Source organism: Notolabrus celidotus, chromosome 6 (assembly GCF_009762535.1).
Source record: "Notolabrus celidotus isolate fNotCel1 chromosome 6, fNotCel1.pri, whole genome shotgun sequence".
Lineage (NCBI taxonomy): Eukaryota > Metazoa > Chordata > Actinopteri > Labriformes > Labridae > Notolabrus > Notolabrus celidotus.
The window spans coordinates 37149392-37174416 of record NC_048277.1 but is presented as its reverse complement, the minus strand read 5'-3'; the positions used below and the strand labels follow the sequence as shown (position 1 = coordinate 37174416).

The 25025-nt window shown below is 44.1% G+C and overlaps 3 protein-coding genes across 3 annotated transcripts; all 3 read right to left on the bottom strand.

Annotated features, from left to right (window-relative positions):
- Window positions 1-1730: 1730 nt before the first annotated feature.
- Window positions 1731-5444, bottom strand: LOC117814202 (E3 ubiquitin-protein ligase TRIM21-like). The gene is given in 3 exon segments (XM_034685388.1): window positions 1731-3766; window positions 3768-4279; window positions 5323-5444. Coding segments are annotated over 2 exon segments (1644 nt in total). The 5' UTR covers window positions 4271-4279; window positions 5323-5444; the 3' UTR covers window positions 1731-2625.
- A 1734-nt stretch (window positions 5445-7178) lies between these two features.
- Window positions 7179-13469, bottom strand: LOC117814200 (E3 ubiquitin-protein ligase TRIM21-like). Its single transcript, XM_034685386.1, is given in 3 exon segments — window positions 7179-9478; window positions 9480-9736; window positions 13348-13469. Coding segments are annotated over 2 exon segments (1647 nt in total). The 5' UTR covers window positions 9728-9736; window positions 13348-13469; the 3' UTR covers window positions 7179-8079.
- Window positions 13470-17518: 4049 nt separating this feature from the next.
- LOC117814198 (E3 ubiquitin-protein ligase TRIM21-like) lies at window positions 17519-24542 on the bottom strand. Its single transcript, XM_034685384.1, is given in 3 exon segments — window positions 17519-19993; window positions 24409-24510; window positions 24513-24542. Coding segments are annotated over 3 exon segments (1797 nt in total). The 3' UTR covers window positions 17519-18328.
- Window positions 24543-25025: the final 483 nt, after the last annotated feature.

Here is a 25025-nt window from a genome sequence, read left to right as displayed (position 1 = left end):
CAAGTTAAATTTTTTTTTGATTCAACTGAAATTATTTGAACAAATTATTTATTTTCAATTTTCACTTTCATAAATATTTTAATATTTAAGGTCTTATTTTTTTCTGTTTCATATTTTATGTTTCAGCTTCAAATCCAGATTTTTCCAGTTTCAAATCGTTTTTTTTCACTTTCAGATTGTATTTTTTCAGTTTCAGACTTTTGACCCTGTCCTGTCGTGGGAGGCGTGGCATCCGCTGAAAGGGGCGTTGAATCATGAGTGATGGCATAACAAGGAAGGCTTAGAACCTCCCTCGAGCACGTTGCCTTCAGGAAACGTAGGTACCGCGAGCACTGCGACTCTTCGCTGTCTTTACAGCAAATTCACGGATTGGCAGAGAAAAAACGAACCCCAGTGGCAAAGTTCCGTTTAGCAAGCTCAACCAGGGCAACCTGCCGGCGACAAAAAACAGTGATTATTTCTTACCTGTATGCTGTCGCCGGCAGGTTGCCCTGGTTGAGCGGCCATCGCGGGCGGTGCGTTCACTGTGGTAGGTGGAAGTGGGAAACGTCACCCCTACAGTGGGGCTGTTGAACAGCAAAATCTGGCCTTGTTTATCGCTCTTATACCGCCATTCACTAGCAAGGACCACGCCACACAAGGATATAAGTTGAACATTTAATGAACTAGTTGTGCGTAGTGTGCCCAGCAGAAGGAGACTCAGGATGGGGGTTCCGTCTCAGCGTTATCCTGCCGGAGCTGATCTTGACCCAGGTTGCACCTGGAAGTAGACAGGGCATAGAAGGAGCGAGCACGAGTTGAGTAGGAGAGGACAAGAAAATAGGTTAAGGGCAGGAGAGTAAGGTGAGGGAGGGTGGGTTGAAGAATCACGGACAAGCAGTTGGAGTAGGCTGGCTACGTTTAAGAAGGCTTGTCAGGTGATTGAGGGTGTGGTTTAGGCGTGGTCCTGCTCCCGAATCTAAGTTAACACCTTAACTTCATTTAGTGCCGACAATAGTCTGACACCGCTTGCTAAAAGGAACTTTGCCACTGGCGTTTCTGACTTCTAAGCCTTCCTTGTTATGCCATCACTCATGATTCAACGCCCCTTTCAGCGGATGCCACGCCTCCCACGACAGGACAGGGTCAAAAGTCTGAAACTGAAAAAATACAATCTGAATGCGAAAAAAAACTATTTGAAACTGGAAAAATCTGGATTTGAAGCTGAAACATAAAATATGAAACTGAAAAAAATAAGACCTTAAATATTAAAATATTTATGAAAGTGAAAATTGAAAAAAAATAATTTGTTCAAATAATTTCAGAGTTGAATCAAAAAAAAAAAAAAAAACTTGAAAAAACTTTTCATATGCTCATTTTTATTTTGAATACATTGATTTATTTTTCAAATTTCAAGCTCAAAACTTGAACTTTCAGTTTTAATTATTTTTTTCAAATGATCAAAACATTTGACCTGGATATAGCTCCATAGAAACACAGGGAGCAAGAACTACAAAATAAAACAGGAAACACAAGAAAATACAACAAGAGACGAGGATCACTAAACACACAAGAGGGAGACGAAGGAGAACTAATACAGAACAAACACAGGGAGGAACCAAGGCATGAAACACAAGGACAACACTAAACTAAGCATCAAGTCATGACATCAGGATTCTAACTCACATAATCACCAACTCACTGAACATTATCCCTGACTGAAGAACTAAAGAACCAAACCAGACTCAGAGAAAACTTCACTTTAGTTTATTTGAAAAATCAAGACAAGAAAATGACTTTTTCATTCACACTGTTCATCAGTAACATGTCCCAGAATTCAACACTTCACATAAAACACTCGACTATTAATTGTGACTATTACATGAAAGCAGAATGAGATTTTGTTGTTGAAGAAAACACAGCAGGGGGCGCCAAACCCACACAAACAGAAAGGTTCTCACAGGAGCTCGTTTGTTGTCTTTGCTCAATGAAAGAAGAACAAAGAACCTGATCAGACGCAACAGAAATTCACAGAAATCAAGAAAACAAAATGACTTTTTTCAGACACACTGTTCATCAGTAATATGTCCCAGAATTCAACACTTCTCATCTAAAGATCCATCTGACACACGGACATTTAGGAAAAGTTACACAGAGGAAAATGTGGATTTTTGACACTGCATTGAATTGTGCTAAAAATCAAAAAGAACAATTAAAGAGACTTTTCAAATCTCTGATTTATTCTGATTCTTATTGATAATCCCTGATTAAAAGTGACTTCAAAGTCATATTTACAGATTCTATTTACAAAAACAATCCTTTATATGTCAAGAAGAGGTGTAACTGTGGTCATGGTCACCTGAAATCTTGTGCATGTCACCTCCTCTACAGTAAACAGCACGCTGCTGTTAACACCAACTCTCTGCAGACGCTCACAATTTGACTCTAACAGTTATAAAACTCAGATTATAATTTTAATCTCATGAAAGAAATGTTTGTCTTCAAGGAGTGAGCATGCTGTCAGCAGGATGAAACACATCAAGGGTCATATTCAGGAACTAAAGGACACCTTAAAGGCCTTAAAGACATTTGTGATGATGGACACCTCTTCAGGTGTTCTCTTTGACATCAACCTTTCTCTGAAACTCAGTGGTTGCTCTCCTCAGTTTGGTTGACAGGAGAGATGATCAGAGGAGCAGAGTTTTTACCTCCATCATTTTCACAGGGACCAAAGTATGGGTAGAGTTTCTCAGTGAAGGAGCAGCCAGTGAAGGAGTAGATCAGAGCTGCAGCATCAACGTCATAAAAGGAGACCAGACCCTCCTCATAGTCCACAAACACCCCCACCTTCTCAGGATCAGACTGCAGAGAGAGACGGACTCTAGGGTCAGCAAGAGCTTTGTACTCATTTTCATTCCTCAAATATATCGTCCAGAAACCTTTCTCAGGACTCAGTGTGATTAGTCCCTTCCTGTTGATCGACTCTCTGACCACTCCTAAAGCCCACCCAGTCTTCCCTTTAACCTGAACCTCAAAGTAAAATCTGCCTGAAGAGAAACTCTGCTTTGATAAGACACAGGGACAAGGATCAAATCTCTCTGGATTGTTTGGGAGATTCTTCCTCACATCACTGTCATGAACTTGTTTTCCATCATCAGACAGGATGAGATCAGGATGTGCTGTATCAGGATCAAGAGTCAGATCCACCTCATACTGCTGGACTCTCTTCAGCTCGGCCTCAGAGATCAGCTTCTTCATCTGTTCACTGAGCGTCTCCTCCAGCTGCTTCACAGCTCTCACCACAGTCCCCTCATATGAAGGTGGATGGACTCTGACTCCAGTCCAGTTCTTGGTGGGTGGAGCAGCGTTCAGGGCCGTGATGTTTTGGAGGAGGTGGAGGTGGTCTTCAGAGCGTGAGAGCTTCTTCACTTCAGAGCTTCTCTTCTCCAGCTCAGAGATTTCCTGTTGCAGCTCTTTGATGAAGCCTTCAGCCTGTTCCTCCGTCTCTCTCTGCTTCTCTTTGATCGTGTCCGTCAGATTATTTAGGCGTCTCTTAACAGTCTCCATCAGAGCGCTGAAGACCTGAACACCTTCTTCCACCTCTCTGTCTGCATTCTTCTTGCTGAGCTCCACTGACTGTTTGAACTCTTCAAGCTTCAGTCGTCTCTTCTGGATCATCTGCTGAATTTCAGCCTCTGTCTTCCCCAGCTCGGCCTTCTTTCCTTCATATCCTTCTCTCAGAGGAACAACATCATGAGTCTTGTGGTCTGAGTAGGGGCACATCATGGTCGTTCTTACAGAACAGCTCCAGCAGTTTGTCGTGCTTCTCACACATCCTGCCTTCCAGGTTCTCCACAGGGTCGATCAGCTGATGTCTCTTCAGACCGCTCATTGTCAGGTGAGGCTCCAGGTGAGTCTCACAGTAAGAAACCAGACACACCAGGCAGGACTTCAGGGCCTTCAATTTGGTTCCAGTGCAGACGTCACAGGGAACTTCTCCTGGTTTGGAAACTTGTTGCTCTGAGCTGCTGCTGCTGGCTTCCTGTTGAGCTGACTGTCTGAACTGAGCAGCCATCTCAGAGATGAAGGTGTTGACCTTCAGCTCAGGTCTTGTTTTAAAAACCTCTTTACAGTTTGGACAATCATAGAGGACTTTAACATCCCAGTGTTCAGTGATGCAGCTTTTACAGAAGTTGTGTCCACATGGTGTGCTGACAGGATCAGTGAACACATCCATACAGATGGAGCACAGGAACTGATCTTCAGTCAGCAGACAGCTGGCAGCAGACATTTCTACAACCTGAGGACAAAAAGAGAGGAAGAATAAAAACAAAGTATGAGAAGTGGAACATAGAAAGTGTCACCATTACAGGATATCATCAACAAGTCACAGACTTAAATAGTAAACGGACTAAAAACTAGCCGATCACTCATTCCTGTTCTACATATCCCGTTAATACGGCTCGTCTACTCATCAACACAAAAGCTAAATCATTGAAATTTAAACTGATGCTACAAAATCACATGAACACAATGGTAGGACTCTTCACATCAGGAGTGTGGGACATAAAGTCCTGCAAGCCAAATCCAGGAGCAGAACCACTTTGATCCAAACTTCTTCTGAAGAACCAAAACAGCAGTCAGGGAGTGATAGCAGGCCACACAATAACCAGGGCCTGACTGTCCAACACTCATGCAGCACAGCCTCGGAGCATCAGAAGGAGGGCCACAACCCAACCACCAGAGAACTCTGGACCGGACCAGAACCAGCCTCCAGACCAGAGAACTCTGGACCGGACCAGAACCAGCCTCCAGACCAGAGAACTCTGGACCGGACCAGAACCAGCCTCAAGACCAGGGAATTCTGGACCGGACCAGAACCAGCCTCAAGACCAGAGAACCTGTTCCTAGTGCTCCAGAAGTCACAACAGCTTACACACCAATCGATCCTCTCCTTCCCTCCTTCCAGACTGCAGAAACCCTGAAGAAGCGCGAGAGTGAGGCCCGGACACACACACCTGTATATATCAGTGCGCGCGCCGCCGCCCAGTAATCAACGCTCCTGAAGCTGGAACAGTGCCATGCAGAGACAGGGAGGGAGAGCCAACTCACCACACCTATGAGGACTTTCACCTCATAACCTCATACACAACCACTTTATTTAGACTGTGTTCACCTAGAAACACTTTATTATCCTATACAAATACTCTATTCTTCTATATTACCACTTAATTCTTGTATAGATCCTTCATTCTCTAATATAACAACTTTATTTAACTTGTTTCTTGTTTCCTCTTAAATGTTCAGTCAGTACATTTAGTCTTTGTAGGTCAGTGTACTCACCGCTGATGGACACAGATTCTGCTGTTCAGTTGAGAAAAACTCCAAGACTTTGCTTGAATTTGTCTTTAGAGAGAAACAGGGAGACTTTTCTCGACCGCAGCTCTGCTCACACTCAGACTAACTTTCACTTTCATTTCAGGAAAAGTGGCGTTCAAGCCCCTCCTCCTCCAGTGACGTCACACGCTGACACTACATATCAATTTAAAGCTGTTTTTATTTATTTAAATAGGATTTATCTAAACAGATAAAAAAGATTGATTCTCTCTGTTTTGTTTTATTTTAATTGTATTTAAATAAAGTACGAGTGCATCTCAAGGAGAAATCAGTCATCAAAAAACTGTCTTTATTATCACAAATGTCTTTGGTTCACTATTTTGTGATGTTATTTTAATGGACACCTGCCGGTTTAACCCACAGTTCAGTCAAACACTGTAATCTTTCTTTAGTTTTGATAAGTGTAATATCAATGTGAGATAAACACAAGATACTGCTGCTGAAAGAAAGGATGAGTGCTGAGTGAAGAAGCCCGCCCCACTACACCCTTTACTGATACATTTAGTACCTGACCCCATGGCTCCTCATGTCCCCCAAAGCCTGAGATAGAAAGGACAGATGGGGAGCGAGAGCCAGCACATCTCTGGGGTTATCAAGTGGGCTCCTCCCTTCACTGATGTTTCCTTTAGTCCGGCCCACGACACCTCAGAGAGTTAACTCTAGGGTCCCAGAGTAACCCCCCTCCATGCCAGCTCCCACCGTCCATCATCTCCACCAGCAGAACACCCCGATTTAATAACCCGACACATACAGTACTGCCACCTTCAACGGACCCAGGCTCCGTACATGCAAGCTCCAGGTGGTGACAACACCCAGACTACCTACTCTAGCACCTGGATCACAGCCCCACCACCCAACACCCAACAAGAAGAGTCTGCAGCTAGATGTTAGAGGACAGGGGAGGCAGAGCCAGGATGAGATGCTGGTCTACGCTGTGTGCTCTACCTCCCCTACTGAATATTTCCTGATTCTGTTTTGGCCCTCAGCTGATATCACTCCTCCTCATCCAGATCCTCTGACTGGTTTTAACTGCTTCGTCTGACATTTCCTTCACCGTCTGTCCCAGACTCCCAGTTCTCCCAGTAGTGAGAGTTGATGGTGCTCCAAACCCTCTACATCCTACTTCTACTGAACAAACCTGAACCTTTCTGCTGCCAACTCTGAGTACCTCAGCTTCTTCCTTTTATACGCCTCCTCCACGAGTCCTCCCGCTGTCAGCTCTGTACAACTATACAACAGGAGAGACTACAATGATCCGATGCTGCAATCCAGGCCCGCTCACCCTGTCAGGTGTCATGAATGGAAAAACTGGAAGTGCAGATTTAAAATAAAAGGTTTTAATAAACAAAACTTACTAAAAACGTCAAAGAGTCAAATCCAGATAAAACACAGGAGAGACGAACAATGATCCAACACAGGACGGGGGAAACAGAGGAGCTGAACACACAGAGTGATTAACACAGGTGTGGACACAGGACACAGGTGAGACTAATCAGGCTCATCAAAAAAGGAGGGAAACACACAAGGACAGGAAGTAACACTAAACTGGAAACACAGGGAGCAAGAACTACAAAATAAAACAGGAAACACAAGAAAATACAACAAGAGACGAGGATCACTAAACACACAAGAGGGAGACGAAGGATAACTAATACAGAACAAACACAGGGAGGAACCAAGGCATGAAACACAAGGACAACACTAAACTAAGCATCAAGTCATGACATCAGGATTCTAACTCACATAATCACCAACTCACTGAAAATTATCCCTGACTGAAGAACTAAAGAACCAAACCAGACTCAGAGAAAACTTCACTTTAGTTTATTTGAAAAATCAAGACAAGAAAATGACTTTTTCATTCACACTGTTCATCAGTAACATGTCCCAGAATTCAACACTTCTCATAAAACACTCGACTATTAATTGTGACTATTACATGAAAGCAGAATGAGATTTTGTTGTTGAAGAAAACACAGCAGGGGGCGCCAAACCCACACAAACAGAAAGGTTCTCACAGGAGCTCGTTTGTTGTCTTTGCTCAATGAAAGAAGAACAAAGAACCTGATCAGACGCAACAGAAATTCACAGAAATCAAGAAAACAAAATGACTTTTTTCAGACACACTGTTCATCAGTAATATGTCCCAGAATTCAACACTTCTCATCAAAAGATCCATCTGACACACGGACATTTAGGAAAAGTTACACAGAGGAAAATGTGGATTTTTGACACTGCATTGAATTGTGCTAAAAATCAAAAAGAACAATTAAAGAGACTTTTCAAATCTCTGATTCATTCTGATTATTATTGATAATCCCTGATTAAAAGTGACTTCAAAGTCATATTTACAGATTCTATTTACAAAAACAATCCTTTATATGTCAAGAAGAGGTGTAACTGTGGTCATGGTCACCTGAAATCTTGTGCATGTCACCTCCTCTACAGTAAACAGCACGCTGCTGTTAACACCAACTCTCTGCAGACGCTCACAATTTGACTCTAACAGTTATAAAACTCAGATTCTAATTTTAATCTCATGAAAGAAATGTTTGTCTTCAAGGAGTGAGCATGCTGTCAGCAGGATGAAACACATCAAGGGTCATATTCAGGAACTAAAGGACACCTTAAAGGCCTTAAAGACATTTGTGATGATGGACACCTCTTCAGGTGTTCTCTTTGACATCAACCTTTCTCTGAAACTCAGTGGTTGCTCTCCTCAGTTTGGTTGACAGGAGAGATGATCAGAGGAGCAGAGTTTTTACCTCCATCATTATTACAGGGACTAAAGTATGGGTAGAGTTTCTCAGTGAAGGAGCAGCCAGTGAAGGAGTAGATCAGAGCTGCAGCATCAACGTCATAAAAGGAGACCAGACCCTCCTCATAGTCCACAAACACCCCCACCTTCTCAGGATCAGACTGCAGAGAGAGACGGACTCTAGGTTCAACACAAGCTGCGTACTCATTTTCATTCCTCAACCATATCGTCCAGAAACCTTTCTGAGGACTCAGTGTGATTATTCCCTTCCTGTTGATCGACTCTCTGACCACTCCTAAATCCCACTTAGTCTTCCCTTTAACCTGAACCTCAAAGTAAAATCTGGCTGAAGAGAAACTCTGCTTTGATAAGACATTAACACAAGAATCAAATCTCTCTGGATTGTTTGGGAGGTTCTTCTCTTCATCTCCACAATGAACTTGTTTTCCATCATCAGACAGGATGAGTTTAGGATGTGCTGTATCAGGATCAAGAGTCAGATCCACCTCATACTGCTGGACTCTCTTCAGCTCGGCCTCAAACAGCTTCTTCATCTGTTCACTGAGCGTCTCCTCCAGCTGCTTCACAGCTCTCACCACAGTCTCCTCATATGAAGGTGGATGGACTCTGACTCCAGTCCAGTTCTTGGTGGGTGGAGCAGCGTTCAGGGCCGTGATGTTTTGGAGGAGGTGGAGGTGGTCTTCAGAGCGTGAGAGCTTCTTCACTTCAGAGCTTCTCTTCTCCAGCTCAGAGATTTCCTGTTGCAGCTCTTTGATGAAGCCTTCAGCCTGTTCCTCCGTCTCTCTCTGCTTCTCTTTGATCGTGTCCGTCAGATTATTTAGGCGTCTCTCAACAGTCTCCATCAGAGCGCTGAAGACCTGAACACCTTCTGCCATCTCTCTGTCTGCATTCTTCTTGCTGAGCTCCACTGACTGTTTGAACTCTTCAAGCTTCAGTCGTCTCTTCTGGATCATCTGCTGAATTTCAGCCTCTGTCTTCCCCAGCTCGGCCTTCTTTCCTTCATATCCTTCTCTCAGAGGAACAACATCATGAGTCTTGTGGTCTGAGTAGGTGCACAGCGCGCAGACACACATCTGGTCGTTCTTACAGAACAGCTCCAGCAGTTTGTCGTGCTTCTCACACATCCTGCCTTCCAGGTTCTCCACAGGGTCGATCAGCTGATGTCTCTTCAGACGTGAAGCTGTCAGGTGAGGCTCCAGGTGAGTCTCACAGTAAGAAACCAGACACACCAGGCAGGACTTCAGGGCCTTCAGTTTGGTTCCAGTGCAGGCGTCACAGGGAACTTCTCCTGGTTTGGAAACGCGTTGCTCTGAGCTGCTGCTGGCTGCTGGCTTTCTGTCTGAACTGAGCGACCATCTCAGAGATGAAGGTGTTGACCTGTAGCTCAGGTTTGGTGTTGAAAAACCTTTTACAGTTTGGACAATCATGTTGGACTTTAACATCCCAGTGTTCAGTGATGCAGCTTTTACAGAAGTTGTGTCCACATGACAAGGTGACAGGATCAGTGAACACATCCAGACAGATGGAGCACAGGAACTGATCTTCAGTCAGCAGACAGCTGGCAGCAGACATTTCTACAACCTGAGGACAAAAAGAGAGGAAGAATAAAAACAAAGTATGAGAAGTGGAACATAGAAAGTGTCACCATTACAGGATATCATCAACAAGTCACAGACTTAAATAGTAAACGGACTAAAAACTAGCCGATCACTCATTCCTGTTCTACATATCCCGTTAATACGGCTCGTCTACTCATCAGCACAAAAGCTAAATCAGTGAAAATTAAACTGATGCTACAAAATTATGGGGCGCTGTTTGTAAAGTTGTGCACACTGAAAATAACAAAGACTCTCCACATGAAGTGATACAGACTTAGCTTGTCCGTTCCATAGACTGGGTCAGTCTCTGAGTGTTGTTTGGTTCAGTGTGAATTAGTATGGGGTGCCGTTAGTACCAAAATAAGAGCTTCATAAAGTGATACAGATATCCCGACCACAGTCTGTCAGCACTGACTCCTTCTAGGTTATAGTCGGACTTCCTGCTTGTAAAAATGTTGGAAAGGCAGTTTTGGAGTTCATCAAGAGATTTCACAACGCTCAGAGACAGAACTGACCCGGTCTGTGGAACGGACAAGATAAGTCTGTATCACTTCATGTGGAGAGTCTTTGTTATTTTCAGTGAGCACAACTTTACAAACGGCGCCCCATAATTTTGTAGCATCAGTTTAATTTTCAATGATTTAGCTTTTGTGTTGATTAGAAGTTTCTTTGCAGTTGTTTATGAAGCTTTTATTTTGGTATTTCTGCTAGGCGTCAGTGTGAATTTGCATATCAGTTAAATATTTAGGATCAGGAGCAACATTTAACATTTAGATTTAACATTTATAATTAACTATAAACATTTAGATTTAACATTAAAAATTTAGATTTAACGTTAAAAATTTAGATTTAACATTTAGAATTAACTTTTTACATTTAGATTGATATTGGACATTTAATATTTAGATTTAAAATTAATATTTAGGTTTAACATTTATATTTAACTATCAACATTTAGAGTAACATTTAGAATTAAAGCCGCAAGCGCCGATGAACGGGCCCTCGCACACCCGCGGCCGCCGCCTACGCGAGTCGCCGCCACATGTAAACCGTCGCCTGATATTTGCCATCACATGATGCGAAAGCTAGATCTGAGAGTATATACGGCCTCAGGTGGTGCAAATGTTCCAAGTTTTTGGCAGATTGCCAAGAAAACCTCAAAACTTGACAGTGTGCCACGCCCACAATTTTAGTCTGAACAGAATTACTTTAACAATAATTTAATCATCAATATGTCTGCTATAGAATGTGCCTTGTTTGGACTGAATCAGAGAAAAACTCTAGTAGGAGCTCTCAAAAGTATGCACCCTTATTTGGGCGTCATTCTTCACAATCAAAGCTGTATGTGCGTTTGATGCCCCGCCTCAACGCCTGCCACGCCCACATTTTTTGTCTGATCAAAATTTGTTCTGATAATTTTTTCTCGTCAAGGTGTCTACTATAGGTTGCTCTTGGTTTGGACTGAATCAGAGAAAAGCTCTAGAAGTTAATAGCGTTTGTATGCACCCTTATTTTGGCCCCGTTTTTCATGTTCAAAGCTAGGTGGCGCTCTTCCTGTTGAGTTTAGGATATGGGTGCAAGAGGCTTTTTTGTGCGTCCTGATGCCATGAATATGGGTACAATTTTTCAAGCATGTAGCTCAAAATAACCCTTATGGGGCGTTGGATGAGGTGAGATTACGTGCATTTTAAAGTCACAAAAATCAATTTCCGATGTTTTTTTTTATGCCACGCCCCAAAGTCTGACACGCCCACAACTTTCGTCTGAACGGAATGCCTTTACTTTGTATTAATCGTCAATGGGTTTCCTATAGAATGTGCCTAGTTTGGACTGAATCGGAGAAAAGCTCTAGGAGAAATTAGCAAAAGTATGCACCCTTGCACGGACCCATTTTGGCCCCATTTTTCATGTTCAAAGCTAGGTGGCGCTCTTCCTGTTGAGTTTCAAATATGGGTGCAAGAGGCTTTTTTGTGCGTCCTGATGCCATGAATATGTGTAAGACTTTTCATGCATGTAGCTCAAAATAACTCTATGCGTAGCATGTTATTTTTACCTCTAGGGGGCGCTACTGAATTTTTTTTTGCGAGACCTATAATAAGTTGCAATTTTCACCAGACCCGATGAGTGTGCAGAGATATCCGTGCTTTCATTCACGTTCAGGGGTCCAAAAATGCGTTTTAAGTGGTGGAAGAAGAACAATCCTTAGGGTTACAATAGGGCCTTCGCCACCAGCGGTGCTCGGGCCCTAATTAACATTTTACATTTAGATTTATATCTAACATTTAATATTTAGATTTAAAATTTACATTTTGATTTAACATTTCAACTTAGATTTATAATTAGCATTTAGATTTAACATTGATTGTAACTTAAATATATTTTCCACAACAAATTAAATGTGAAGAAAATCACAAATATTTCTCTGAATGTGAAAAAAAGGGACTTTTTCTTTTTCTTTGAGGTTTTGGAGCTAAATGTGGAGAATTGTTGATGTTATTTTCAGTGAGCACAACTTTACAAACAGCGCCCCATACACAATCACATGAACACAATGGTAGGACTCTTCACATCAGGAGTGTGGGACATAAAGTCCTGCAAGCCAAATCCAGGAGCAGAACCACTTTGATCCAAACTTCTTCTGAAGAACCAAAACAGCAGTCAGGGAGTGATAGCAGGCCACGCAATAACCAGGGCCTGACTGTCCAACACTCATGCAGCACAGCCTCGGAGCATCAGAAGGAGGGCCACAACCCAACCACCAGAGAACTCTGGACCGGACCAGAACCAGCCTCCAGCCTAGAGAACTCTGGACCGGACATGAACCAGCCTCCAGCCCAGGGACCGGACCAGAACCAGCCTCCAGACCAGAGAACTCTGGACCGGACCAGAACCAGCCTCCAGACCAGAGAACTCTGGACCGGACCAGAACCAGCCTCCAGCCCAGAGAACTCTGGACCGGACCAGAACCAGCCTCCAGCCCAGAGAACGCTGGACCGGACCAGAACCAGCCTCCAGACCAGAGAACTCTGGACCGGACCAGAACCAGCCTCCAGACCAGAGAACTCTGTACCGGACCAGAACCAGCCTCCAGACCAGAGAACTCTGTACCGGACCAGAACCAGCCTCCAGCCTAGAAAACTGCTTCCTGCTTCCTAACAGCTTACACACCAATCGATCCCTCCTTCCCTCCTTCCCTCCTTCCCTCCTTCCCTCCTTCCCTCCTTCCAGGCTGCAGACACCCTGAAGGAGCGCGAGAGTGAGGCCCGGACACACACACCTGTATATATCAGTTCGCGCGACGCCGCCCAGTAATCAACGCTCATGAAGCTGGCACAGTGCCATGCAGAGACAGGGAGGGAGAGCCAACTCACCACACCTATAAGGACTTTCACCAAATACACAAACACTTTATTTAGACTGTGTTCACCTAGAAACACTTTATTATCCTATATAAATACTCTATTCTTCTATATTACCACTTAATTCTTGTATAGATCCTTCATTCTCTAATATAACAACTTTATTTAACTTGTTTCTTGTTTCCTCTTAAATGTTCAGTCAGTACATTTAGTCTTTGTAGGTCAGTGTACTCACCGCTGATGGACACAGATTCTGCTGTTCAGTTGAGAAAAACTCCAAGACTTTGCTTGAATTTGTCTTTAGAGAGAAACAGGGAGACTTTCCTCGACCGCAGCTCTGCTCACACTCAGACTAAGTTTCACTCTCATTTCAGGAAAAGTGGCATTCCAGTCCCTCCTCCAGTGACGTCTTCAGGCCTCGTTGAAGCACACCTTGACGTGGCTTTGATCTAAGAAGAGTCTTATAATAATAATAATAATAATAATAATAATAATAATAATAACTGATATTAATATAGCACCTTTCAAGAAACCCAAGGTCGCTTCACAGGGTCAGGTAGGGGGTCTGGGGGGTGGGTAGGGATATCTAACGGGGAAAGGCCTTGAGGAAAAGGTGCATTTTGAATGTCTTCTTAAAAGTGTCCAGGGTTGGGGCGCTGCGGATGTCAGGAGGGAGAGAGTTCCACAGAGTGGGGGCCGCCACACTGAAGGCTCTGTCCCCAAAGGTCCGCAGCTTAGTCCGGGGGATGGAGAGGAGACCCAGGTCCGAAGACCGTAAGTTCCGGGATGGAGTGTGTTGGTGGAGGAGGTCAGCCAGGTATTGGGGGGCGAGGGCATGCAGGGATTTGTAGGTGAGGAGGAGGAGCTTATAGGTGATGCGGTACTTGACAAGGAGCCAGTGGAGGTGAATGAGAGTGGGGGTGATGTGCTGCCAGGGCTTGGTGTGCGTGAGAACCCTGGCTGCTGAGTTCTGCACGTATTGGAGCTGGTCCATTACTGGGTACCCCGAACAGGACTCCATTGCAGTAATCCAGCTGGGAGGTAATGAAAGCGTGGATGAGGGTCTGGGCAACTGGATCAGAGAGAGATGGACGCAGACGGGAGATGTTCTTCAGGTGATAGAAGGCAGACTTTGTGACTGATTTGATGTGTAACAGGAAGGAGAGGTTGAGTCAAGAATGACACCCAGGTTGCGGACTTCATGGGGAGATGGAACAGCCATCCACATGGAGGAGGAGATCTCCAACCTTCCTGAGCAGTGGCTTGGGGGCCACAACCACGAGCTCCGTCTTGTACTGTTGAGTTTGAGGAGTTTAGATGTCCTCCAGGTTTTTATGGCGTGAAGGCAGTTGACCAGAGACTGAGGGGGAAGCTGGGCGGATGGTGAGGTGCTGAGATAGAGCTGAGTATCATCAGCGTAACAGTGGAAATTGAGACCTGAAGTGCCGAATGATCTGACCGAGTGGGAGCATGTAGATGGTGAAGAGTAGGGGACCGAGCACAGAGCCTTGGGAGACACCTTGGTTGACAGGGGCCGGGGGGGAGGATGAGCCGTTGATGCTGACAAACTGAGTCCTGTGTGAAAGATATGATTGGAACCATGAAAGAGCTGTACCTGTGATGCCAAGATTGTCTGACAGGCATTTCAGAAGGACTGTGTGGGAAACTGTGTCAAAGGCAGCAGAAAGGTCGAGGAGGATGAGTATACTGATGTGTCCGGAGTCTGCAGCGAGGAGGAGGAGGTCGTTGGTGATCTTGACTGAGGACGGTCTCTGTGCTGTGGTGTGGTCTGTAGGGTGACTGTAGTGGTTCATAGAGCTCATGGTTGGACAGATGTTGATGTAGCTGGGCGGCCACTGCTCTTTCCAGGGTTTCACTGAGGAAAGGAAGGTTGGAGATCGGCCTGTAGTTGTTCAGCTCCTCAGGGTCCAGACCAGGCTTCTTAAGGATGGGAGTTATGGAGGCAGTTTTGAATCCGAGAGGGAACTATTCCAGAAGCCAGAGAGGAGCTGATGATGTACTGTAATGATGGGGCAGAGGGTGGGAAGACAGGCCTTGACCAGCACCGTGGGCATAGGGTCAAGGGAGCAGGTGGAGGCTTTAGCTCTGGGAACCAGCTTCGAGACCAGTGAAGCATCGACTGGGGAGAAGGAGGAGAGAGAGCATTGGGAGTGGAGGGCTGTGGCTGGGAGCATGTCATCCGGTGTCATGGATACGTGAGAAGGGGAGGGGCCAGGCGCCAGGAGTTGATGATGGATAGAATTTACCTTGGCTTGGAAAAAGTTGAGGAACTTTGAGCAGAGGTCAGGAGCATCGGCAGTGAGGGAGGGAGCAAGTGGGAGGAGAAGTCGGTGTATGGTTGAGAATAAAGATCTGGGTTGATTTTGTTGTGAGGCAATGAGGGTGGAGTAATAGGAGGTCTTGGTCTTGGAGAGTGCCTCCTTGTAGGACCTCACATGGTCAACAAAGGCCAGACTTTACTGACTTTTCATTCTTCATATTTAAGAACATATACTCAGAAAACAAGAAGTCTGTCAGATGAATGAACATACTGTATGTTTTCATAAACAGGCTGCTACATGTGTGGAAAGGTCACTATACATCATCCCTACTTATCACTCTTATTATCAGACTGATGTCCTCCAAAGCCTGAGACAGAAAGGACAGATGGAGAGAGAGACAGCACATCACTGGGGTTATCGAGTGGGCTCCTCTCTTCACTGATGTTTCCTTTAGTCCGGACCACGACACCTCAGAGAGTCCTCCATCGAGTCCTCCCGCTGTCAGCTCTATAAGATAAGATAAGATACTCATTTATTCGTCCCACAACGGGGAAATTCATGGAGTTACAGCAGCAAACAAGAAGGTGTACAGCTACAAGAATTTAACTAGAATGTATATAGGAAAGAAATGTCCATCAAAGACGACAGCTTGGCCATAATTCTCCTGTCAGCCACCACCTCCACAGGGTCCAGGACTGAGCTGGCCTTCTTCACCAGTGTGTTCAGTCCCGCTCTCCTGTATCCTGTCCGCCCACAGCAGGTGAAATCCTTCCAATGTGGCGTTCATTTCCGGTGTTAGCTCTGTTAGCATGATGCTACTCTGCCAGTATTCCCTCTGGTGCTGGGTTAGCTCGTCCACCTTATCGTAGATAGATCTTACATTCCCCATAGCGGCGGGTGGAGGGACAGTTCCATGTCGTCTTTTCTTAGCTTGCACCTCAGTACCAGCACGCCATCCTTGACAAACACATGAAACCACAGAGGAAGCACGCGCGTGTGCAGGAACAGCTGAAGTGAATCAGCTTCATTAGAAAGAGAGAAACTGGTGTGAGTTAAAGCAGAGGAGATGGAGGCAGGGCGCCACCTAGTGGACAAACACTGAAACTGCACACAAGAAGCTGCACAAGTTCCTCCCGGCTGCTTCAGTCACATTTCCTCTGGTCTCCAGAGATTTGAATGAACATCGATCGATTCATTGATTTGATTTGAGTTTGTGTTTGAACATAAATCATCTGCTGGAATAATGTTCAGTCATTGAGTGTTAGAACAACTCTTTCCAGCTTTCCCACTGATCAACAGGCGGAGTTGAATACTTGATTCTGATTGGTCTAAACCCTTTGACAACGGTTATTAACTCCTATTAGCTCACACACATCCCATTAGATCAATACGCAGTGAGGAGATTTGGAACATTTCATCTCCACCTGTTGACACTGTGGCAAAAATATTTTCATGCTTAACAACATGGATGTTTTTTTAACATTTGATCCGATGCTGCAATCCAGGCCCGCTCACCCTGTCAGGTGTCATGAATGGAAAAACTGGAAGTGCAGATTTAAAATAAAAGGTTTTAATAAACAAAACTTACTAAAAACGTCAAAGAGTCAAATCCAGATAAAACACAGGAGAGACGAACAATGATCCAACACAGGACGGGGGAAACAGAGGAACTGAACACACACAGTGATTAACACAGGTGTGGACACAGGACACAGGTGAGACTAATCAGGCTCATCAAAAAAGGGGGGAAACACACAAGGACAGGAAGTAACACTAAAGTGGAAACACAGGGAGCAAGAACTACAAAATAAAACAGGAAACACAAGAAAATACAACAAGAGACGAGGATCACTAAACACACAAGAGGGAGACGAAGGATAACTAATACAGAACAAACACAGGGAGGAACCAAGGCATGAAACACAAGGACAACACTAAACTAACATCAAGTCATGACATCAGGATTCTAACTCACATAATCACCAACTCACTGAACATTATCCCTGACTGAAGAACTAAAGAACCAAACCAGACTCAGAGAAAACTTCACTTTAGTTTATTTGAAAAATCAAGACAAGAAAATGAATTTTTCATTCACACTGTTCATCAGTAACATGTCCAGAATTCAACACTTCTCATAAAACACTCGACTATTAATTGTGACTATTACATGAAAGCAGAATGAGATTTTGTTGTTGAAGAAAACACAGCAGGGGGCGCCAAACCCACACAAACAGAAAGGTTCTCACAGGAGCTCGTTTGTTGTCTTTGCTCAATGAAAGAAGAACAAAGAACCTGATCAGACGCAACAGAAATTCACAGAAATCAAGAAAACAAAATGACTTTTTTCAGACACACTGTTCATCAGTAATATGTCCCAGAATTCAACACTTCTCATCTAAAGATCCATCTGACACACGGACATTTAGGAAAAGTTACACAGAGGAAAATGTGGATTTTTGACACTGCATTGAATTGTGCTAAAAATCAAAAAGAACAATTAAAGAGACTTTTCAAATCTCTGATTTATTCTGATTATTATTGATAATCCCTGATTAAAAGGGACTTCAAAGTCATATTTACAGATTCTATTTACAAAAACAATCCTTTATATGTCAAGAAGAGGTGTAACTGTGGTCATGGTCACCTGAAATCTTGTGCATGTCACCTCCTCTACAGTAAACAGCACGCTGCTGTTAACACCAACTCTCTGCAGACGCTCACAATTTGACTCTAACAGTTATAAAACTCAGATTATAATTTTAATCTCATGAAAGAAATGTTTGTCTTCAAGGAGTGAGCATGCTGTCAGCAGGATGAAACACATCAAGGGTCATATTCAGGAACTAAAGGACACCTTAAAGGCCTTAAAGACATTTGTGATGATGGACACCTCTTCAGGTGTTCTCTTTGACATCAACCTTTCTCTGAAACTCAGTGGTTGCTCTCCTCAGTTTGGTTGACAGGAGAGATGATCAGAGGAGCAGAGTTTTTACCTCCATCATTAGGACAGGGACTAAAGTATGGGTAGAGTTTCTCAGTGAAGGAGCAGCCAGTGAAGGAGTAGATCAGAGCTGCAGCATCAACGTCATAAAAGGAGACCAGACCCTCCTCATAGTCCACAAACACCCCCACCTTCTCAGGATCAGACTGCAGAGAGAGATCGACTGAAGGGTCATCAAGAGCTGTGTACTCATTTTCATTCCTCAACCATATCGTCCAGAAACCATCCTCAGGACTCAGTGTGATTTCTCCCTTCCTGTTGATCGACTCTCTGGCCACTCCTAAATCCCACTTAGTCTTCCCTTCAACCTGAACCTCAAAGTAAAATCTGCCTGAAGAGAAACTCTGCTTTGATAAGACCATAGCATATTTACCAAATCTCTCTGGATTGTCTGGGAGATTCTTCCTCACATCACCACAATGAACTTGTTTTCCATCATCAGACAGGATGAGTTTAGGATGTGCTGTATCAGGATCAAGAGTCAGATCCACCTCATACTGCTGGACTCTCTTCAGCTCGGCCTCAAACAGCTTCTTCATCTGTTCACTGAGCGTCTCCTCCAGCTGCTTCACAGCTCTCTCCACAGTCCCCTCATATGAAGGTGGATGGACTCTGACTCCAGTCCAGTTCTTGGTGGGTGGAGCAGCGTTCAGGGCCGTGATGTTTTGGAGGAGGTGGAGGTGGTCTTCAGAGCGTGAGAGCTTCTTCACTTCAGAGCTTCTCTTCTCCAGCTCAGAGATTTCCTGTTGCAGCTCTTTGATGAAGCCTTCAGCCTGTTCCTCCGTCTCTCTCTGCTTCTCTTTGATCGTGTCCGTCAGATTATTTAGGCGTCTCTCAACAGTCTCCATCAGAGCGCTGAAGACCTGAACACCTTCTGCCATCTCTCTGTCTGCATTCTTCTTGCTGAGCTCCACTGACTGTTTGAACTCTTCAAGCTTCAGTCGTCTCTTCTGGATCATCTTCTGAATTTCAGCCTCTGTCTTCCCCAGCTCGGCCTTCTTTCCTTCATATCCTTCTCTCAGAGGAACAACATCATGAGTCTTGTGGTCTGAGTAGGGGCACATCATGCAGACACACATCTGGTCGTTCTTACAGAACAGCTCCAGCAGTTTGTCGTGCTTCTCACACATCCTGCCTTCCAGGTTCTCCACAGGGTCGATCAGCTGATGTCTCTTCAGACCTGTCATTGTCAGGTGAGGCTCCAGGTGAGTCTCACAGTAAGAAACCAGACACACCAGGCAGGACTTCAGGGCCTTCAGTTTGGTTCCAGTGCAGACGTCACAGGGAACTTCTCCTGGTTTGGAAACTTGTTGCTCTGAGCTGCTGCTGCTGGCTTCCTGTTGAGCTGACTGTCTGAACTGAGCAGCCATCTCAGAGATGAAGGTGTTGACCTTCAGCTCAGGTCTTGTTTTAAAAACCTCTTTACAGTTTGGACACTGACACGAGACATTAACATCCCAGTGTTCAGTGATGCAGCTTTTACAGAAGTTGTGTCCACATGGTGTGCTGACAGGATCAGTGAACACATCCAGACAGATGGAGCACAGGAACTGATCTTCAGTCAGCAGACAGCTGGCAGCAGACATTTCTACAACCTGAGGACAAAAAGAGAGGAAGAATAAAAACAAAGTATGAGAAGTGGAACATAGAAAGTGTCACCATTACAGGATATCATCAACAAGTCACAGACTTAAATAGTAAACGGACTAAAAACTAGCCGATCACTCATTCCTGTTCTACATATCCCGTTAATATGGCTCATCTACTCATCAACACAAAAGTTAAATCAGTGAAAATTAAACTGATGCTACAAAATCACATGAACACAATGGTAGGACTCTTCACATCAGGAGTGTGGGACATAAAGTCCTGCAAGCCAAATCCAGGAGCAGAACCACTTTGATCCAAACTTCTTCTGAAGAGCCAAAACAGCAGTCAGGGAGTGATAGCAGGCCACACAATAACCAGGGCCTGACTGTCCAACACTCATGCAGCACAGCCTCGGAGCATCAGAAGGAGGGCCACAACCCAACCTGTTAAATCACAAGTCTCCACTCTACCTGACTGTTATTCACCAGGCCACACCTGATCACCTAAGCCACGCCCCCTACACTATAAAAGCCTGCACCCAAGCCTTTGTTCCCCCTTTTTCCCTCCAAACCTGCCATGTGCCAGTGACTCCTTTTGTTGAAATGTTTGTACCATGTGGTTTTGAACTATTACCTGGAGTGGATGCATTACTGATGCAAGTAACGCCTTATTTCTATATTACCTTTATCAGTATCATGCCACATTGTTTATTTAGATATTTAATATCTCCTTTTTTGTACCTTTTTGTTTGATAGCACAAATCATCCACATCCACATCCACATCCGAACTACTCCTTTGTCTGCACTGAGCTGATCCTTTCTGTTGATAATAAACCTTTGAAACCTGCCCTGGACTAGGGCTGTCAACGAATATTCTAAAGTCGAATATATATTCGAATATTAAAAAAAAACGGAGATTCGATTGTGAAAATTAATATTCGACTGTGGAAAAAAAACACATCAGCGGCTATTTTGCGAACGGGCGCACTGCATGATGGGTCAGGGACAGGTCACAGGAGTCACACATGCACAGCGTGAAGCAGACGGCAGAGTGAAATCTTTCCATCAACGGATCCTCAGTGCGCTCTGCACGTGTCTTTTCCTCCGCTGGGAATACAGTGAATAAAAAGAGATCGGGCCTCTTCACATGTGGACTGTCTTCTTCACATGTGGACTCTCTTCTTCACATGTGGACTGTCTTCTTCACATGTGGACTGTCTTCTTCACATGTGGACTGTCTTCTTCACATGTGGACTGTCTTCTTCACATGTGGACTCTCTTCTTCACATGTGGACTGTCTTCTTCACATGTGGACTCTCTTCTTCACATGTGGACTGTTTTCTTCACATGTGGACTGTTTTCTTCACATGTGGACTGTCTTCTTCACATGTGGACTGTTTTCTTCACATGTGGACTGTCTTCTTCACATGTGGACTGTCTTCTTCACATGTGGACTCTCTTCTTCACATGTGGACTGTCTTCTTCACATGTGGACTATGTGGACTGTCCTCCTCACATGTGAACTGTCTTCACATGTGAACTGTCTTCTTCACATGTGGACTGTCTTCTTCACATGTGGACTGTTTTCTTCACATGTGGACTGTCTTCTTCACATGTGGACTCTCTTCTTCACATGTGGACTGTCTTCTTCACATGTGGACTATGTGGACTGTCTTCTTCACATGTGAACTGTCTTCACATGTGAACTGTCTTCTTCACATGTGAACTGTCTTCTTCACATGTGGACTGTCTTCTTCACATGTGGACTGTTTTCTTCACATGTGGACTGTCTTCTTCACATGTGGACTGTTTTCTTCACATGTGGACTGTTTTCTTCACATGTGGACTGTCTTCTTCACATGTGGACTGTCTTCTTCACATGTGGACTGTTTTCTTCACATGTGGACTGTCTTCTTCACATGTGGACTCTCTTCTTCACATGTGGACTGTCTTCTTCACATGTGGACTATGTGGACTGTCTTCTTCACATGTGAACTGTCTTCACATGTGAACTGTCTTCTTCACATGTGAACTGTCTTCTTCACATGTGGACTGTCTTCTTCACATGTGGACTGTTTTCTTCACATGTGGACTGTCTTCTTCACATGTGAACTGTCTTCTTCACATGTGGACTGTCTTCTTCACATGTGGACTGTCTTCTTCACATGTGGACTGTTTTCTTCACACGTGGACTGTCTTCTTCACATGTGGACTGTTTTCTTCACATGTGGACTGTCTTCTTCACATGTGGACTGTCTTCTTCACATGTGGACTCTCTTCTTCACATGTGGACTGTCTTCTTCACATGTGGACTGTCTTCTTCACATGTGGACTGTTTTCTTCACATGTGAACTGTCTTCTTCACATGTGGACTGTTTTCTTCACATGTGAACTGTCTTCTTCACATGTGGACTGTTTTCTTCACATGTGGACTGTCTTCTTCACATGTGAACTGTCTTCTTCACATGTGGACTATGTGGACTGTCTTCTTCACATGTGGACTGTCTTCTTCACATGTGAACTGTTTTCTTCACATGTGGACTGTTTTCTTCACATGTGGACTGTTTTCTTCACATGTGAACTGTCTTCTTCACATGTGAACTGTCTTCTTCACATGTGAACTGTCTTCTTCACATGTGAACTGTCTTCTTCACATGTGAACTGTTTTCTTCACATGTGGACTGTTTTCTTCACATGTGGACTGTCTTCTTCACATGTGAACTGTCTTCTTCACATGTGGACTGTTTTCTTCACATGTGGACTGTTTTCTTCACATGTGGACTGTCTTCTTCACATGTGGACTGTCTTCTTCACATGTGGACTGTTTTCTTCACATGTGGACTGTCTTCTTCACATGTGGACTGTTTTCTTCACATGTGGACTGTCTTCTTCACATGTGGACTGTCTTCTTCACATGTGAACTGTCTTCTTCACATGTGGACTGTCTTCTTCACATGTGAACTGTCTTCTTCACATGTGAACTGTCTTCTTCACATGTGGACTGTCTTCTTCACATGTGGACTGTCTTCTTCACATGTGGACTGTCTTCTTCACATGTGAACTGTCTTCTTCACATGTGGACTGTCTTCTTCACATGTGGACTGTCTTCTTCACATGTGAACTGTCTTCTTCACATGTGGACTGTCTTCTTCACATGTGGACTGTCTTGTGTTTTTGGCAAATAACCTGTCAGGCCTAAGACCCTACATTGACAGTGGACTAAAAGAGCCCGACCATCAGTGACACTGGGATAAAATGCAGTTTTTCCTCTTTTTTTATACAAGCGCCAAGAATGGAAGTGGACTACTTTTTCGTTTTTAACTTTAACTTCAGTTAATGTTAATATTTGCTTGAATCACTGAATGAAGCCTGCCTATATTAGGGACAAGAGTCGGGACCTTTAATTGCTCGCACAAGTCTTGTTCAGCACGAAACACAGTGCATTACGCACACAGAGAGAGGGGAGGGGGGCGAGCGAGCGAGATGTCTACAGTCTTAAAAGTGTTACGGTATAGACCATTAGGTCCTTTACTTGTTTTGTAATGTGTAGGTATGTTTTAGCCATGTTAAATCTGAAATCTCCTTGTATTAGTTTGTCCACCTGTTATTGACATAATGCGCAAATATAGATATTCGAATGGTTCGAACCTCTGGGTTTTTTTAGAGCGAATATTCGAATGTCATTTTGGAGCAATTTTGACAGCCCTACCCTGGACCCGGCGTGTTTGACTTCACACCACACATTGTTCAGTGAACCAGCATCAGGATAAAACAGACTTTTTCCACAACCACCAGAGAACTCTGGACCGGACCAGAACCAGCCTCCAGACCAGAGAACTCTGGACCTGACCGGAACCAGCCTCCAGCCTAGAGAACTCTGGACCGGACCAGAACCAGCCTCCAGCCTAGAGAACTCTGGACCGGACCAGAACCAGCCTCCAGACCAGAGAACTCTGGACCGGACCAGAACCAGCCTCCAGCCTAGAAAACTGCTTCCTAGTGCTCCAGCAGTCACTACAGCTTACACACCAATCGATCACTCCTTCCCTCCTTCCCTCCTTCCAGGCTGCAGACACCCTGAAGGAGCGCGAGAGTGAGGCCCGGACACACACACCTGTATATATCAGTGCGCGCGACACCGCCCAGTAATCAACGCTCCTGAAGCTGGCACAGTGCCATGCAGAGACAGGGAGACACCCATGAGGCCTTTCACCAAATACACAACTTTACCACTTTATTTAGACTGTGTTCACCTAGAACCACTTTATTATCCTATACAAATACTCTATTCTTCTATATTACCACTTAATTCTTGTATAGATCCTTCATTCTCTAATATAACAACTTTATTTAACTTGTTTCTTGTTTCCTCTTAAATGTTCAGTCAGTACATTTAGTCTTTGTAGGTCAGTGTACTCACCGCTGATGGACACAGATTCTGCTGTTCAGTTGAGAAAAACTCCAAGACTTTGCTTGAATTTGTCTTTAGAGAGAAACAGGGAGACTTTTCTCGACCGCAGCTCTGCTCACACTCAGACTAACTTTCACTCTCATTTCAGGATAGGTGGCATTCCAGTCCCTCCTCCTCCAGTGACGTCTTCAGGCCTCGTGGGAGCACACCTTGACGTGGCTTTGATCTAAGAAGAGTCTTTACTGACTTTTCATTCTTCATATTTAAGAACATATAATTATACTCAGAAAACAAGAAGTCTGTCAGATGAATGAACATACTGTATGTTTTCATAAACAGGCTGCTACATGTGTGGAAAGGTCACTATACATCATCCCTCTTATTACCTGGCTACCAACCACAGACACAAACAAGCTGACACTACAATTCAATTTAAAGCTGTTTTTATTATTTAAATAGGATTTATCTAAACAGATCAAAAGATTGATTTTCTCTCTTTTCTTTTATTTTAATTGTATTTAAATAAAGTACGAGTGCATCTCAACAATTCTAAATGTTGTGAAAATAAACAATATTGTCCATCAGTCATTTAAGAAAGTGAAAATGTAACATATTGTCGTCTCATT